This window comes from Poecilia reticulata, linkage group LG12 (assembly GCF_000633615.1).
Source record: "Poecilia reticulata strain Guanapo linkage group LG12, Guppy_female_1.0+MT, whole genome shotgun sequence".
Classification (NCBI taxonomy): domain Eukaryota; kingdom Metazoa; phylum Chordata; class Actinopteri; order Cyprinodontiformes; family Poeciliidae; genus Poecilia; species Poecilia reticulata.
The window spans coordinates 18141970-18160879 of NC_024342.1; the positions used below are offsets into that span (position 1 = coordinate 18141970).

At 36.3% G+C, this 18910-nt stretch overlaps 1 protein-coding gene across 5 annotated transcripts in view; it reads left to right on the forward strand.

Moving 5' to 3' along the window:
* rgs3a (regulator of G protein signaling 3a) overlaps positions 1-18910 on the forward strand; it is a 142640-nt gene that overhangs the window by 68548 nt on the left and 55182 nt on the right. For 4 of the 5 annotated variants that reach the window (XM_008424364.2, XM_008424367.2, XM_008424368.2 and 1 more), the window contains one exon: positions 11940-12074. In XM_008424364.2, the coding sequence (XP_008422586.1) occupies positions 11940-12074 (135 nt within the window). Of the gene's footprint in view, positions 1-3383; positions 3513-11939; positions 12075-18910 lie in introns of those variants that run through there. The other variant, XM_008424369.2, reaches the window with a different exon arrangement.

The following is an 18910-nucleotide window of genomic DNA, read 5'->3' on the forward strand; positions in this document are numbered from 1 at the left end:
CCGTCCGTCCGTCCGTCCGTCCGTCCATCCATCCATCCATCCATCCATCCATCCATCCATCCATCCATCCATCCATCCATCCATCCATCCATCCAGACGCTCTTTATCCCAATACACATTCCCTATACAGAAAAGGAAACAATCTAACTAGATTACACACTTCATAGATGTTTTACGGGGTTGAATTTATCAAAATGTGCCATTTTCTTCACCTTTAGATTCTTTTAAAATGCAGTTTTACATGACAAGATACTAACAGTCTGGCCACAGCTTTAAGGGGATTAAAAATCTTCCAAGCTTTAGCCCCAAAATAGTTTATCTCGAGACCAAAAATGTGAGGAAACAAAGAAACTTGTAATAAACAATTTTTTTTTTTTAATTTATAAAAAAAAAAAGTCACATTGACAGACTACAAGCTGTCAGGTCTCTCGCCTTCTGGTTACTTCTCTCACAGAGCAGATTTTCACTAAACCCAAACTTCCTTTACCGCGGACACAAGCACACATTGTCACACTATTTTATCATTTGAAATGTGCTGTACAATCTCATTAGGAGCTTATGAATCTTTTAAACCAGCCTTTTTTCCCTCCCTGAACTTCCAGACAGAATGAGCGCGGTCTGCTGTCAGTCCCTTAGGCGGAAAAATGAAGAAGGAAAAGTTTCCAATATTATGCAGGCTATCCAATTAGGTGACATATATAAATAGAAATGGAAGTGAGAAACTCTTTGAGTATGAGTAAGTCTCTAAGAGTGGTTGCATCAGCTCTTGGGCTGAGGAGTGAAAACAGTTTCAGAATCACATTTTATTCTTGTACTGCTTCTGTTTTGTAGATTTTGTCTTTGGCTTGTACTTTGGAGTCGTTTGTTCCTTTAAATATGCTGTAGAAACTGAAATAAAAAGTCAGACCTATATTTTTTAGATCATAGTAACGGCAATGGGACAGAGTTTGACACTGTAAGCTTGACAAGACCTCTTGATGTTCCTGCAAAACAGTGAGCTAAGAAACCCTCACCAGCTCTCCTCCAATCCCCCATCATAGCAAACTAATGCAGCGTGCTGCATGACAGATGTCAGACAGAAAGACAGACAGAGAAGTGGCAGCAACTTCCTTTGTCCTATTTTAGGTTTATTCGTCCTGCGTTCCTGGGAGATGCCACCCCACAAACACCCCCCGCCCCCCTCCACACACACACGCACACATAAAATCCGAAGTCATCTGTTATAGTTGATACAGCCGTCAGCAGTTTATTTCATACCTCAGGGAGTAAACAGTAGCTGCAGAAAATAGCACGCAATTCATGCTGCTGCTCTTATTGCTCACAGTCACTGTTGGAAGTACTGCGGGAATGATTTAGTGTATCACTACTATTTAACATTTACCATTTAAACTATTTATACCACGTTGTTTAAGGAAGGAATTTATCAAATAATCTATAAAGGTACTCTTTCACCTCTTTTATTATTCAGGTAGTGTGGTGTGCAGTGCAGTGCCTTTTAGAAGCTTTCGTACCTCAAGCTTTTTCACAGTTTATCATGGTGCAATCAATTACAAACGGTTCAACTCCTTTTTTCTTCTTCTGTGAATTCTGAAGGCATCTGCTTGCAATTAGCTTTATTTAGACGTATCGACATAAAGAAGACTGAATCCAAATGCACATTGCATTTCTCAGATTTTTTTTTTGTTGTTGTTGTAAGAAGTTTTAAAAATAATACATCTTTTTCTTTCCACTTCAAAATTACACACTACTTTGTGGTGCTCTGTTGGATAAAATCCTAGAACAAATACACACTTTGGGAGTGTAACACAACAAAAATTTTCAAGGGATATAAAAACTTGCTCACATTTGCCCTTTTTTCTTTTTCTTTTTTTTTGTTAAATTTCTTTGTGCGTTTGAAGAAATGCACAAGTAAATTGCAGAATTGGAGAGGGAAAAATGAAAGACTGTACTGTTGAGCACTTCTGATCACAGACGAAGGTAAACACACAAAGCATCCCTCAACGCCGTCTTTGCAGCATCTGACAGCATGTGGGTGTTTGTGTTTACTCAAATGAGAAATGTGCGTAAAGTGACGGTCTCTAATTACATTGCTCTTTGTGCCTCGTTTGTGAAAAGATCACAGCTGTGTGCACTGTACCAAAAGCAGCAAATAAGAAAGATGTATGTGACACACACTTCTTATTGCTTGATTTTTTTTTTCATTAAACCCTGTAAGTAAGACCCTTCTGTTAGTAGAAGTCTCATTACTAATTCTGTTGCTACTATAACAGAAATGAAAAGCAGGTCTGGTGAAAACTGGGTCCGCCTACCTTCTTCACTTAAAATACCTGATAATATTTGATCAAATGTAGCATATTTAGTTTTCAAAATCTTTGAAAAAAATGACAAAAATTTAAAAAATAATTAAAATATGAAATCAATAAATAAATTACAAAGTAGATATCTATATTAGCTGGTTTTATATCTAATGCAGATTTTTATTAGTTTTAACTGAATCACTATATGGCAAGAATTCACTCTCTGATTAAATATTGAGTGGGTGCAATATTTTTTTTGTGTTGCTCAGGGATGCCAATAATACAGGGAAAGAGATCTTGGACTTTATGTGGTTTGGATCAGAGTCTGAATCTTTAAATCCAAGTTATTCCTACACAAATGAACAGGATACCTTTTAGACCTACTGCTACCGTTGCCTGGTTGCTGAAAACACAGAAAAGTAAAAACAGAAAGTTAGAAAACTTGCACATCATAATAATAATTAGATGAATTCAATGTCTAATTCAGGGAATTTTTACTTCATAATTCTGGAGTTGTTTATATTCTACACACCTAAATTTTCCGTACTACATTTTTTACATCTGTTGAGTCTACTGAATCCAATTCAAATAGCTGCATCAGTCAAAGATATCAAAGATGTTTAAAACTCAAAATTCCCTCTTCTTCACATGTTGATAGAAACATGACTGCACTGTTTATTTTAATACTTTTTCTTTAACCACACCTGCGTTCTTCAAAAATAAGAAATAACTTGTCCTCATAAGCTCTCTTTCTCTGACTGCATCTGAGTCGACTCTCCTTTCCTTTGTCTACTCCTGTCCTTCTCCTCCATAGCTGGAGGTCATCCTATTTTAGCACTTGCTCAGAACAGCACTGATCTAACCCAGATTTACGTGAAAGAAGAAGTCTTTGTGTGTGTGTGTGTGTGTGTGCGTGTCCGTGTGTGAGTGTATTTGAGGGGCGGGAGGTGCAATTATGTGTCTGGAAAGTCCAGTGTCTGTTAGGTGTCTCTAAGTGTGTCAGTGACGCATGGAGAGTGAAAGAAAGGGAGACTCGTGAAGGTAAACGGAAAAGCATATAGGGAAAGGAGACGGCGTAGGAGATTGACTAGTGAAGTCCATCTGGGTCATCGCAGAGTGATCATGGGAAACTTGGCTGACCGAGTTGGGCCTAAGAGACGGTTCGTCAGGGAAACGAGCTCTCTGCAGCGGCACCTGCTCTCTGACAGTGGAGATGTAAGTCACAGAATACAGTTAAAATGGTTTAAAGGCAGAAAATTTCCTGTTCTACCTGTGTACCGTAAATGTATGAACCAAATTTAGCTGAGAGAGAAAAAAATATTAATTTGTGTCGACCTAGATTTATAAGTAACCTTATGGTGAAATTGTGAAAGTAAAGCTTTTTTATTTTGGTTGTATAAGATGAGATTTTGGGTTTTCCTAAGATGCCGCTCTATGCGTTTTAATAGTTTAATGGCCTTTACATAATTTGAGTGGTAAAGATCTTTCTGAAATTCACTGGGCATCTTTTAGTGGATGACGATATATTTTTTCTGCTTGTGAAAATCGAGAATTCCAATAATTGTGCCATCTGTCATTTTCTGCAATTTCCGAGAAGTCTCCATTAGTATCCAGCTGCTCCAATCCAGCCCTCACTAACGACAACAAAATTATGAATAATCTTCACTTACTAAAGACCATCAGTACCATTAAACCAATTTACTCAGCCCACATCAAGTCTACTTACATTTACACTACATACCAAATTTTCTTTGTCTCATGAACCTGTCATGTAACTCATATTTAGTAAGATGTTATTGGCTTAGAAATATTAATCATCCTCTGTCCACTTGTTGCGGTGTTCAGATGTGATGACTGAGTGGACATTAGATAAGCAGCTGCTGTGCCGAAATAGGTAAAATTACAGTGTGATGGCTTGCATATAGTCTGTAAAACTCCAAGGATATTGTAATACATAGTATAATATCCTAGTGACTTGTTCTGCTTTGCTCCCACCTCTAAGCCAAACTAAACTTTATTTGTAACCACATTTTATATTTTTTATTGCATCTTAAAGAATATTTCTAAAGGATTTTTTGTTTGTTTGTTTATTTGAAATGAAATTGTGTATTCAGAGGTCCAGTTATGTTAGAAGTCATGCTGGCTGTTACTTCTGGTATTTTCAGAAGTAAATATACTTTTGGTGCTTGTTTTACAATATTTACATTTCAAAAATCTTTTTTCTTTCTTTCTTTTCTTTTCTTTTTTTTTTGCAACTCTGCTTTTGTTTGAATCTTTCTTCACTTTTAGCTGAATCATTGGCTCCATGACATACAAGCTGCCACATGTAGTCACAAGGCTTGGTGTGAATGATGGCCTCCCAGAGGCTTTTGTCAGCAAAGTATCTACTACTACTACTAATAGCCATTTATTACAGGACCAGGGCAGGCACGGCCCGTTACGCCTTTAATTGAACCAAGATGCACCATCATCCCCTCGGACTTAGCCTCAACTTAAAGGCCTTTACAGTCAGTATGTCAGCATGCTGTGCCAGCAGCGTGCAGCCGTATATCTAAATCTAATCACTTGGAAGCCTTCATCTTAGTAAAATTATTGCTTTAAGATCTATGACAGGCTCAAAGTGTCGTCATAAACTGCTTTGAGTGGTTTATATCCCTATTCCAGTAGGATAAGGACAAGTTCAGTATGTAAAGTATTTATACGCCTAAGTGGAGAGAAAAAAATCCAAAAGTAATTGCAGAATTATTTATGTATTTGCCATTTATATAGAATGGGAGAATGTGTGCTGCAAATGTGAAAAGAGCGTGTCTGTTTACTAAATCAAACACACACAGACTGATGTTTTTAAGCCATTATTAATGTTAATTATCTTGATTTTCCACTTACAGCTAATGAAAACACAACATTTACAAATTAAAATATTACATCCGACCTTTGGTACCTGCTTAAGCGCTGATATTTTCAAAGGCACTTTTAATCCGACACACAAGTCTCATCAGAGTATTTTCAGTTATTGAGTACGATAGCACCAGGAGATTTTACGGTGCTTAATGGTTTTCAGGACTACACAGGCAGAAGGTTAATCTTTATCTTTTTGATCTTTATATCTGTGCATGTAGAGCAGACCAGATTTAATTTTGTGGAAGGGCATAATACTTAATAAAAAACTATCAATGCGGTTTCTTAATGAAGAAGCTGATGAAACAAAGTGTGTCTGAGAAAACTGAGAGGAAAAAAAGTAGAAACATCACTTATCTTGTCATGTTCTTATCATTCTCCCTGGTGGCCATAGGAAGGGCGATATGCCAAGAACTCTAGTTTACATGCTCCATTCATGTCAGTTTTGGATCTCACACCAGGCAAACAAGCTAGAAATAGACCAAAGAGTGTGGGAAAGCCACCGAGTCTGGCGGAAATTGCTTTCTGTGTGCGATATGAAAGTAATGCTTGCTTGCCTGTGAAAGTTTTTGGCCAATAATTGCTTAATTTCAACATGATATTAAATTGGATCCTGGTAATTAGATTTTTTAATGGGCTTCAAGACGGACTGTCATAAGACATGAGTCATAACTTACATTTAATATTTGCATTTCCTATATATAATGCATTAAGAAAGATAAAATAAATTGTGGTATGCATTCGTATGTATACCTTGAGTGAATATTTTGTGGACCGGTATACTTCACAATCAATGCTGTAAGTCTTTTGGGGAACTTGGGATCTTTACCAACTTTGCATGTCTGCAAGCTGAAATGTTTTGGCAATTTTTAGCTCGACATGATTCAAATTGGATAGTGTTTGTAAGATCGATTTTTGCATCTTTCCATTTAGGTCAGGGCTTTGACTGGAATATGTTTTGATTGAAATCCTACCATTGAGACTCTTGAGTGTGTATTTGGGGTTGTTCTCCTGCTGGAAGGAAAACATCTGCCCCAGGCTCATTATCTCCTTACCTGTTCTTCCTGAAGAAAATGATCACCACAGCATGATTAGTCAATAATATTGTTTTGCAACAAAGCCAAAAAGTTAATTTTTGGTCATGTTTGGTCAAAACCTGATTTTATGTGTAAACAGTTTATCCTTCTTTTATGTACTAATTATGCTCTATTTCATAAAATCTTAGGGTATGAATACTTTGGCAAGGCACTGCATCCCATCTTGCAAAATCCACAGATCGGTAAAGTCAATGTGGATAATTACGTATGAATTATAAACATCAAAGAAAATTGGCACTTAATAGGCAATTTAGTCTGGAACAGTTATCTGAATCATCATGTCGGTGGACTGTGGCTGTAAAGGGAGTGGCAATTTAAAAAAAAAATAATGGAGGGAAACAATGTGGAGGACAGGAAGGTCTAAGCAGTTTCACTGACATTAGTAGGAATATTATGTTGCGAGATTTAGCCAGCTGCTTCAGCATCATTAGCTCTTGTCACTTGTGTGGCAGCCATAAAACCCATTAAATGCAGCAATCACAAAGTCATCATTTAGAAGTAAAAACGTATCATAGCGAGAGGAGAGGAGAGTTGGACAGAAGAGTTTAGACGTGGAAAGCTTAGAACAATTTTTGTTATTATAGTCCATCATAAACGTATGAGTCATGATCTCATGCTTAGCACCAATTAAAAAACTATGACTAACAGAATATGACGCTGTTTGTAGTGACGGTGGGTGTGAACTTTAATTATAATTTCTGATAAATATGGTTCTGATGGAGCTCTTTGTAAAAATTTAACAATTTTACATTCTGTGTTTTCTAGAACCCATTTGGGGGCCTTGTTTTCCTGGCATAAACACACAAATAAACCTAGAATCCCCTACTGTGTTTTTACCCATCATTAACTGCTGGGATTGTGTGCTCACTCAAGTCCATTTTATTACCATAATAGAGGCTGTGGTTACCCTATTAAACATGTTCTTACTAATTATGGTGCTGTAATCATCTGTGGTGGTCAGATTCATTTGAGAGGACTTCTGGATTAAAAAAACATTAAATAAAAAATTAGCCTTCTGCTTTTATTTATTTTTTCTTGAGCACACAACTGAATAATAAGCGGCTTATCTGAATGCCAAAGATTTGTTTCTAATCACAAAATGGAGTGAGTAACAGGCTTAGACAGAGCAGTAGGTGAAAAAAAAACAGTGAGCTTTAGGGATATTGAATCTCCGATGACAAACATATGATGGCTGCCACATCGCAGTGGAACATCTCAGCTGGCTCATGTCACCAGGCGTTGTGAGGCAAAGAAAGATCCCACTAAAGCCATGCAAACGGGTACGTAGGCAGTTTAGGTGAGCCGTGTTGACAATGAACATGCTGAAAACTCATCTGCCAGATGGCTCGGGGGAGGGCTTCAACCAAGGAGCACTTTAATCAATCTGATTACGGGGAAATGCCAAGGCCATTCATTGAATTTGGTTTCATTAGGTCTTATGTGCATCTTGTGGAGGGGTGGATTTATAAATGGGGGGGTGAACGAATGTAGGAGGCAGACGAGCTATATTAGCTAATGTGCCGTTTTATGCGAAACTTTTCTAAAACAGACACTCACTCTATTGTTGAATTAAGGAGGGATTCATTTGCGACCTGACCCAGCCACTAAAAGTTACAAATTACAGATCGTCCAAAAAAGGGATACCCAAGGGAGAGTAACTGCGTCCTGTTTTAATGCCAAGAAGCCCTAATAGATCTGAAAATAACTTATAAGTTTGGAATCAAAATATCATATATTTCCAAAGGTTTTTCAAACACCAAAACTTTGTGTTTGATTTTTCTTTTTGTTGTTTGAGTGAAACATCCATAGATATTAGTTGTATCTTCAAATATTCACATTTATGGTTTTCTACTGAGCTCTACAGTATTTTGTTGTTTGTCTAAATTAAGTAAGACATTCCATTACAAAGCAATGCACAATAAAGATGACTTGGGTCACTTAAGCAAACCCTTCTTTAGGTCAGCTTGATTTCTAGATAAATTATGGAAGCATTTCCTTTTTTTGGCAGATGAGAAAGGAGATGAGACGTGCAAGCCTTACTGTGTCTCTGGGACTGTTGTTAGACTGTGAATCACTGTCCAAGTTTGTTGTCGTCTTATTTTTATCTTTTGAATCATTTTCTAAACACAGAGCCAAATTATACTGCAGAATTCAATCTGGTGCTGTGCAGGGAATGTAACTTTGGTTGGTGTGTTTGTCTGTGCCTTTCCCAGTACTGCTCTGGTTTTAGCATTTCTGATCTGTTAGCATCAGATTAATTTTCTTTACTGCAGGAAAATGGGGTTTTCTATAACAAGCCAAACCTTTTGAGATAAATTAATGCTAGTAACTTGTAGCCATTTTGTGTCATTGGTTGTTCATATATATTTTTAAACAAGAATAAAAGGATTTTTAATCATCATTCATGTAGATGAAAAGAAAGAGCTGCCTCAGGTTTGTGGTTCTACATTCTAATGTCCTTAAAATGTCTTGCTCTTCAGGAAGCAGTGGGTACAGGATTATTTCCAGCATGATAGTCGTGCTTTTTTTCTCTCCACCCCACGGCTTTTTGAGGAGCTTTTTGCAAACCACTTATGACCTTTCACAACATGTAGTGTGCAACTCTGTGTAAGGGAGCACAAAAACAAACTTAGATGGAAATATAAGATTTTCATCCAGAGCAACATGGAACTAGTTTACCCAGAGGATGCTTGTTTGTGTGTGTTTGACTATCGCAGGCTTTGTCGTACCCTTACAGACTCCAATTCGGTCTAAATGATGGATATCAAAGAACATCCACATTGAGTTCTGCCTGGTCTGAAAAAGCACGTATTTCATCATGTTGCGCTGCAATTGAACAGTCAGGTTCGATAAAATACATGCTTTTGCTACTGTATCTGAGCTGATTCTCTTTCTAAGTTTTGTCAATTTATTTCTCTTTCTATGCCTTTGTCCTCTTTTCATCTAAATGCTCCACTTTAGATCAATACACTCCCAGCCTTCTTCAAGGCTTAACTCCCCTTTTCCTTACATCAGCAACAATGACACAGATTTAACTGCAGAGCCCTCCCGAACACTTTCACTCTGTTTGTAAAAGTGCTACAAACGGAGTCAGACATGAAAAGACCTCATTGCCTGAAAAACAGGCAAATGTACTCCCCAAATGACTCACCACTGACCAGGGCATCAAGCGTCGAAACAGGCCTAGAGAACTTCAGTCAATCTTTGAAGACTTGAACAAAATGGGTAAAGTTCTATTCATAGCCCGACTCGTGCCCAAAAATATCACGACGAATGTTTCTCCCTGGCACTGCCTGAAACGGAGCAACAGAGGTGGATGGGAACTGATACGTAGGACAGTGGAGACAAAATGAAAAAACTTTTTTTTTTTTGATGAATTTGTTTCATTTTCATTACACAAACCAAACATAAAAGAGTAATGGTGAGCATGGTCTCTAATGCTGTGGCTCAATAATTTATCAGGAAGCTTTGATTAAACATCAAAGAAGCAAATAAACCAATCTTTTGGAAGCAGACAGCTTGTTTCTATACTACAGCTAAAAACGTTTCAAAGAGGGCCGGGAGATTTGAAAAATTCTAATACAATTAATTGCTTTTCTGTGTTGATATAGTCCCAAGCTGTCGCTTTTTGTGTTGTATTCCTGTTACGACCATAAACCTGATGCACAAGCGGCATCCTCAGACAATATACAAAATCTATTTCTAGGCCTCCTGGGGGTTAAATTTTGTTCCAAAATGACTATTATGTATAAAGATGTGCAAAAAAGGCGATGTAAGCCTAAACTGCTATCTTAATGCAAAAGATGTTGCAACATCTTATGCAAATTATTTTCACGAGGAAGTTAGATAAATGATGTTGAAACACTTGACTGCTGAAACGTTAAATTTTTTTAGCAGCCCATAATGTAAAGTTGACATGTGAAAGTGCTAAATAACAGAAATACCAGTATAAAATTTACAAACATGCTTGTCATTGAGCCCATGTTTATTTATTCAGTAATTTAGAATCAAAACAGTTTTTTGAATTGAAATCGTTGCTTATTTTGTTAATATATGGTTTTCAATTAAGATGTGATTAACTGTAATTAATTAATTACAGATCTTGCAATTAGCTTGATTACAATTTTTTTGATCAAATTCCAAAATATATTTGAAATAAAACTTAGACACAGCTGCTGTAGACAACAAAATGACAAAAACCATATTAATATGGGTAAACTAAAATATGAAAACATGTATTTTTAAAGAAATCGTCATTGCCAGTATTGTGGGAAAAAATAATAAACTTCATCAATCACATCTGATTTGTTTAACAGTACGGTGAATTGTGAAAGTCGTACATCTTTTTCTCTGTTTGTCACATTGTATCCATAAACTTTGCTTTATTGGGAATGGACATGTTAAGCTGGCACACATAGAAACTTCTTTGTTGGCCAAGAAATTAAATCTTGTCTTATCCTACTAGAGCACCTTCTTCCATGTGTTTGCTGAATCCCTCACTTCGCTTGTAGCAAATTGTAAATGTGACTTTTTAATGTTTCCGTTCAACAATACCAATGTTTTGACATATTAGCTGCATGTCCCTGAATAACTTTGTCCCTGATTTGCCTGGTGTTTTTTTCAGTCTTCATTGGGTTGTTTATTAACTAATATTCACTACCAAACCTTCAATACAGTGACAGAACATCTGTATTTATACTGAGATTAAATTACACACAAATGGACTCTGATCATTAGGTGACTTCTGAAAACAGAATTTTATTTAGTGGTTTCAGAATAAAGTGAGCTCAATACATATGTACTAACTTTTCAGATGCTTATTCTTTTAATACATAATCCTTTCTGGGGTTGTTTGTTGGTATATTACATCAAATTAATGATTGTGGATCTAATTTAGCAAAATATAAACAAAACTCGAGGGTTATGAATACATTTAAAAGGCAAGATAAACATAATTCTCACAAAAGTGCACAAAATGGAGATAAAAATGAACATGCACACTAAAAATCACATTGTTCACATCACATTATTTATTTCATTGCACACCAGTGAGTCAAAGTTGGAGGAAACTGTGATAATTACAAAGAGGTATTTTTGTCCTCTTGCGCGAAAAGCACCTAAACCAGCAGGCTCTGCCAACTCCTTACCAGTTTAGCATTGGTTGTCAGATGTTCTTCCGCTTGTACTTCCAAACGATGTATCGATTTGTTCACTTTCGGCGAGTGCCATCTAGAGTCTGGTTACGCAATCGTTCCGTCAGCATATCAAATTCTGCTTGAAGTAGAAGCGAGCCATTATTCAATTTCACTAAAGCGAGCGTTTTGGTGTTCAAGGCGGAAGAAAATGAAGCTCAGGTAACAGCTGAATGTGAAGTCATTATAAAATGTTGTGAAGAAATATAGAGCCAAAAGAACAAGCTTGTAAAATACTTTTTAATACTACTAATACTTTAATATTCTGTCTTGTTTTAAAAAAGGCTTAAAATCTCAACTTTTTCCTTTTGTTTACTGTCAAAGCAACAGGAAACATAGTTTTCTCTTTATGTCTCTGACATTAATAGCTTAACTGCCTGCTATCTTTTCTCCCCCAACCCCCACTTTTTTTTTTTTTTTTTTTTGCTCCTCTCTCTCCCCCCGCCTGTCTCTAGAAGTGTGACTGCCTGCTCAGCCTGGAAGCCTATTCAGCGGACCAGAAGCGCCGCGTGTGTCAGTGCCTGAAGGACAACATTGACAAGCAACTCCAGCTTCACAGGAGGGAGCCCTCCGTTCCGCCTTTTGAACAGGTAGGACGCACAGACACGGACATGCACGCATATCCAGGAGCGTTTTCAATTTTCGAAGATGAATCGGGAAATAGATGAACACATGGGAATGCATATATTTGCTCATGCCGCCCCTACTATCACAGATGCCTTGTGAACATCACATGCTTCCAATACGGTCTGAAACATTGCACACTTGGAAACAGTTTTTGCTGTTATAAATAGCGGCCCGTATATTTCTTCAGCACTTTTCTTTTATTTGGCTTGACTGAAATAGTATCTCCCCTTTATTTTTGAACCATGTGTAACTGCGGTCGGGTGCTGAGATGAGATCATTTGGAGCTGTGCTTCATGCTGTTTAATTTAAAAATCAGCATTGTAATGTGTTTGTTTGTCAGGTTTTGGTTTTCCATCTGAGTAGTGTGGAGCATAATAGTCTATCGAGAAAATTCATTCACATCCACAAAACTCTATATTCTGTAGATTTTAAGTGAGACTTCTCCCGTTTAAAGCTTTTATTGACTCTTGTTTTTAAAGTACAGAGTTCTTTGATTATGGAAACCAATTTTACTTAAAATCAATGCATTAGGATAAGAATATGCCAGTTCAGCTAATTCAGATAACTTTTTTTTTCTTTCATATCAGCCCATATTTGAGCAAAAGGTCACTGCTGATTTTTATCAGTTTGCTGAAGTTAACTTGTTTTGAATTATGGTTTCATTCTAAAGTGTTAAAGGCTTTAATATTCCTCCAATACATTGAAAAACACTCAACTCCAATGAATCACATTTCACACTGTCATGCACGAGTATTACAAACATATTCTGAATGAGTTTTAGTTTTGCAGACCTGTTGCAATTTGTTTGAATGAAGGGAATTAAACAACCTATCACCTGAGCTGAATCTTCTCCCAGTTGTGACCATGACCCAGAGCGTAAGTCGTAAATTTTAGAGCAAGTTTGCTTTGAAACTGTTTGTGGAGACAGCAAGAGAGCTGCCTCCTACGACCTCTTTTGAAAGTAAGATTGCAGAGTGAAATCCAAAGAAAAGGAGGTGTAAAGCTGCAAACAGAGAGAGTATTTTAAAACTCCAGTCGAAATTAAATAAGCTTCTCCAGAATGGAGAGGCCTTTTGATCTACGTTTCCTTGATTTGAAGATAATTTTAGTTTTTTTATTTTATTTACTCTGAGATTATTTAAAACACAGTCGATGGTTCTAGATATCAAACATCGAGAGCACCTTTGAATTTGCACTGTGATTTAAAAGTGCTACTTGGCTTTATCTTCTCTGATCTAAGTGAGACAGTGAATGCAACCTTCAAGTTATTCATCTTAAGCTCCACCATGGGAAATGTACACAAAATAATTTTTTTGTTGTTTTACTGTCAGGATCTTTAATGTCTGATGAATAGTCAGTCATAATACAGAGAGCTCTTATTTAGTGCGTTTGAATTATTTATTGAATTTTGCACTGAATTTTGTATTGCTACCAGTAATATGAATTTGTTTTTGATTTTATCTGACTAAATTAGCTCTACATCATTTATTTGAACACCATTCCCATTTCTTGTTAATTTAAATGCTAATGCCTTTTCTGTTTCTCCAAATCTTCACTTCTTTTATATTTAATGAGCGAGATAAACATGCCATTCTCTTCCCAGCTCATTTTAGTTCAGCTGAAAGGTGAATAAAAGAGATAAATAACCTTGTGCAGAATGCCCACCTGTTGTACATTAGGACTTCATTTCATCAGCGTATTAAAGAGAGGAGGAAAAAAGGAAAGAAAGGCCGGCAATCTTTCATCCCTTTTTCATTGCTTTTTTTCTGTATTATTTCCTCTCTGTTTCAATATGCAGTATATTTGAGATGCATGTGTGTTGCTGCACTTTAAATCCTCCTGCACTCAAGAGATTTATCCAAATACTTTGCCGTTTTCAAACCACTTTGAGATGTACTTCTTGAGCCTTGCTCAGGAATTCATCTGATGTTGCCCTTAGACAGTTTTTCAAATATAAGTTTTACAAATGCAGTGTTTTGCCTTAATAATGTGTTAGAATGTTCTCTATTAAATTCCACAGCAATGCCAAAGCCATTGGATGCAAATGTTGCAGTTTTCTGTATGCTCTTATGGTATCAGTTATGTGGATCTGAAACAAATAAAAACCAAACACGGGCAAAAGTAATGAACATAATCAATGATCAAAGAATACCGAGTCACATACATCAATGCTACTTGAGAGGTCTTTACCAAACTCTACGGACAAACTCTTTTCTGTCTCAGGTCAGACATGTTATAGAAACGTCCTTACTTCACCACATTTCCTCTTATTTTAATTTAAGTGTTTTTCTTTGTTTTTTTTGAAGATTTGTCTCACAGGGAAAACAATGCTCTTTAATTTATTTTATTGTTTCAATCTGAGTTTAAACAGAGAGACATTATAGCTTTAAATGTCTTTAAGAAATAACAGAGATAACATTTTTGCTCTCATGACTGAACAATTTACCCTCCTTCAGGGCACATTGGGTGTTCTGCGATGCGTCACTGCAATTAATGTGCATCAATTTGCTCCTTTAGCACAAGGACGTGTCATGATGGGGTGTTCAGGGAAAGAACAGATTATTGGACGTCAGCATTGAAGCTTCTGAATAGAACATATTTGAAAAGGATTGATGGACACAATGGCTTGGCACACAGGCCACCTACCAGACATCACCCTATGTGTTGATTTTTACCAACCTAAATGAGACACAGGAATTAAAATACGGTAGCAACAGAACATGGGATGTTCTGAGATTATCTGTTGGTCAGCGTCTCGTATTTCTCATTTTTAAATTACATGAACTGCTTTTTTGTCTGTACTGCAAATACTAATTTACAATAGATGCAACAGAGCTTATAAAAAAAAACATCAAAATTCACACCCTAACAATCTCTAACTTGAAAATAAACCAGCGAATGTTAACTAATTCTTCAAGTTAGTCTTATTACAGATTCTTTAGTGTCAATTTTTTAAAGTTTGGATAGTTTCCCAATTGCCACATGATGAAAACATACCAAAACATTAGAAGAAATGAGCAAAAAGCCTTTTTTTTGTAGCTTGTCTTTCATCTGGCCTGTTTTCATGGTCTTAGTGCAGCTCTGGATCTTTTTCTTGTAATCGCTTATTGCTGTAAATGAAAATCTTAACTCTTTCCTGAAGGCAACGAAATGCGTGCTTAATCATAGCATTTTACTTCTTGACAAATTAGTTCACTTTTGATTGCATTTCTCCAGAGTACCTTAGAGGCAAATAGTTTGTGTTCAGTCACCTTCAACTATGTTTAATTATATGCAAATCAGTTTTGTCAAGTATGAAAGATGTGAAGATAAAGTCCTTGTGTGTCCTGTGTGTTCCTTTGGGGGGTCTGCATTGGAAAGGAGGACACGCTCTCATAGATAGATGTGAGGATACTTGTGGGTCACATCCTTCAACAGAGGCAATCTACTTTACATAAGCAAAAAAAAAACTAAACTCAATACCAAAGTGAGAAGTAAGAATTTGAGATAATTTATTCCTCTGTTGATGTGTAACACTATGCTTTGGGATTTAGTCCACAACCATCACTGCTTTGCACTTAAACAGTTATTCCTCTATCAGAGGTGAACTTATTTAATTTCTTCGTCATTGTTACTATTGCGTCAACTCTAAAATAATTTTTTAAAAATCTGAATCAACTACACATTTCATATACTAGGCTTTTCCATGCCTGCGTTCAAGAAGTGCTGCAAAAGAGCTTTATAAAATTACCCTCTGATTCTCACATTTCCCTTGTGTCAGGTCCCTTATTTCTCCCCTTCACGCACAAAGCCGAGCAAATTCACACTTAGCTGAAGTGCGCACCTCTCTAGAGTTATTTTTCTAGTGAGCTGGGAAACCAGGATACATTTTTAGGGAAACGCACACAGAATCCAAATCCATTCTGACTCTGTTCTCGTTCATGTGTTTTTTGGCAAATAGGCTTATTTCTTCACAGTGTTGATGTCAGCAGCTGCGCTACTTTCTTCAGTCGCTGAACATTGTTGATATCTCTTTAAAGAAAAAATAGTCTTTTTCAGCGGGATGGTCAGTAATCTTCTTCTGACTGTGACAGTTGGGTTTCACGAGTATTATTGAATATTCTTAGACCTACTCTGTGTCAGAGAAAAAAATAGGAGCAATTTTATTATCACTTCTAATTTCACTGACTTCTGCAGCCTGATTTAAAAAAAATTATAACTAAAAACAAAGTGAGGTAAGATTGCATGGAGCCCAGATGAGTGTTGTTAAAGATTACTGGATTGATATATGTGATATTGAAAGTTTTGAAGAAATTATAAAATTTTAGTTCAAAGGTTTCGATTCATTCTTTATTGCTTTATTTACCAGATGGGTCTGTGTCCTTTGAGTACAAATCTGTATTGTCAAACCAGATATTATTACAAGATAAAACAATTAGGCATATTCCTTTCTTTACCATCACTTAATGTGGTTTTGATTGTATATTCATTTGAATAATTTTGATCTTAGGAAACCCAATCCTTTTTAGCAGTACATGCAGCAACATACCTCAAATATGTATTCAAAATCTTGCATTTGCTTTTATTTTTTTAAAAGAAAACTAAAAAAAACATTTAGCCTTGTGGAGAAATGTCCAAAAGCCACCAAATGTCTCCAAACTCTTCTACTGGAAAGCTTCCGGTACATTTTCGTCTGAATAGCATCAACCACTAAGATGCGGGAAAAATAAATTTGCATGCACGCACGCACACACACACACACACCGTAAAAAGGGAATCTTAACGGGACCGCCTGTATTGAAAATGACAGCCACGTTCACACTGTTAGCATTTGATGTGTAATGCTGGCACTCCTTCTCTGAGTCAGAAGAGCAAAGAAAACTATTTGGAGTTGAAAAGTTGTATAATTTTCTACTTGAGCACAATCAGTACATTCACATAAAAAGTGAAGAAAGATGACTGCTTCTGCTAATGAACAGTTCGGCTGTCCTCTAGTTTCCCATTTATGAGAATCTGCGTTAGCTGCAGACACGGTTACATTCAAGTACTTATGTTGGAGGAAACTTTGACGACTGACAAGAGGGCCTTTCTTGTTCTATTTCTTTGGTACTCTTTGAGTGTGATGACGAATTATATTCTCTTCCACCCTAATTCATCACATCCTCCATACATCCCAGGCAGCAGGCACGTAAGCATTCGGTTAGAGATATGAGAAGTTCAGTGACTGAGAAGAAGTGCTTAGGAATGTGCAACTTTTGATAAGCAGATCTTTCCTCCTCACAACACTCTGTTTTAACAAGCAGGGCTAGAAAACAACTTCGAAATAAGTTATTTGCTTTCATTTAGTTGGACTTGTGAATGAATAAATGAGTTTTGTCTTCTATTCCAGTCTTATTTCACCACATTTCTCATTATTTTAGTGTGTAGAAAGCATACAATGGAATAAACTTAAAGCAATTTTATGCTACAAAAGTTTGTAGTTAAAAATTCAGTATATGGTGTTTTTCTGTAGCGATGGTAACGTCTGTTTATTTTCACAGTTTCATATTAATTTTGGTTGATTTGGAAGATTTCTTTTAATTTGTTCGGTTTCCTGCCATAAAGTTTCAACAAAATTTATATGAGCTTCTTGGCCTATTTTACCTAGTCCAAAAGCAGCTTTGATTGGTGACTGTGATTATTCCTTGTCAAAATACATAACGTCATCCACTTCAGATGAAGTTGAAGAGTTTAAATGTAGTCATTCTCTATTTTACTCCCATAACATTCGTGCATACAATGGCGTTATGCAATGGTGCTAGGTGAGAAACCTTTTCTTTATTAATTTTCAAAATCTTTTTCAGCAAACATTTGGTGTCATACAATACAAGTTGTATATTTTAGTACAGCTGTAATATACATAAATGGGGATCGTAGAAGGCTTATAAGAAAATAAAATACTTTACAATTACTGCTGAAAGTATAATTTTACTCTTGTTGATACATTTGTACGTTTCAAGAAGTGAGATGATCAAGCTCAGAAGTCTATCAGTAGCTAGAACCATTTTTCTGTAGATCAACAAAAAAAAATCTGTACTATGCTGCTGTGGTAACCTTTAACCTCATCCAGATGAGTGGGAGAGTTTGTCTTCTTTTCTTATCTGGTTCCATTGTGCTGCATTTTAGCATCGTAACCATCGAGTGATTCACTCTGATGTGTCACCAGATGATTCCTCAGATTTGTCACATTTCAGCTGTATCTAATGTAGAATTTACAAAATTATAAATAAATTATAAAATCCTTATAAAAATAATTGTTTTCAAATATTAGATTTGCTGCATTACCTTTGATGCACCTGTACACAATTTTAAATGTTGGCAGGTTCGATCCAACAAAATCAACAACCGTAATAATATTATGATTGAAATAAAAAAAAAAGATTATTTGCGATATTCTCATTGAAATCATTCGGCTGTGAGATTGATGTAAGAACTTACACAGCTGCACATATTACTGCTTCATCTGGATTTACAATCAAGCTCCAACAGAGCGACAATTGACATTAGGTGTGTCAATTGGGCAATATTACAGAAATATTAGTCAAGGTACAGTTCTGATTGCTCTTCGTCCTTTCAAAGTTGGTTGAAAAACGAGATTAAAGAAGAAAAATAATATAAAATATGAGGAGTGACACATAAGCATATAAAACTTCATTAAGTTTTTATTCTTTTTCTACTCACAATCGCCACCCATAGTCTTGAATTTACAGCATATAAACGTAATTTTAATTACGGTAAACATCCGAAGCCGCACATATCGTGCTCTTGTTGATTCACTGCG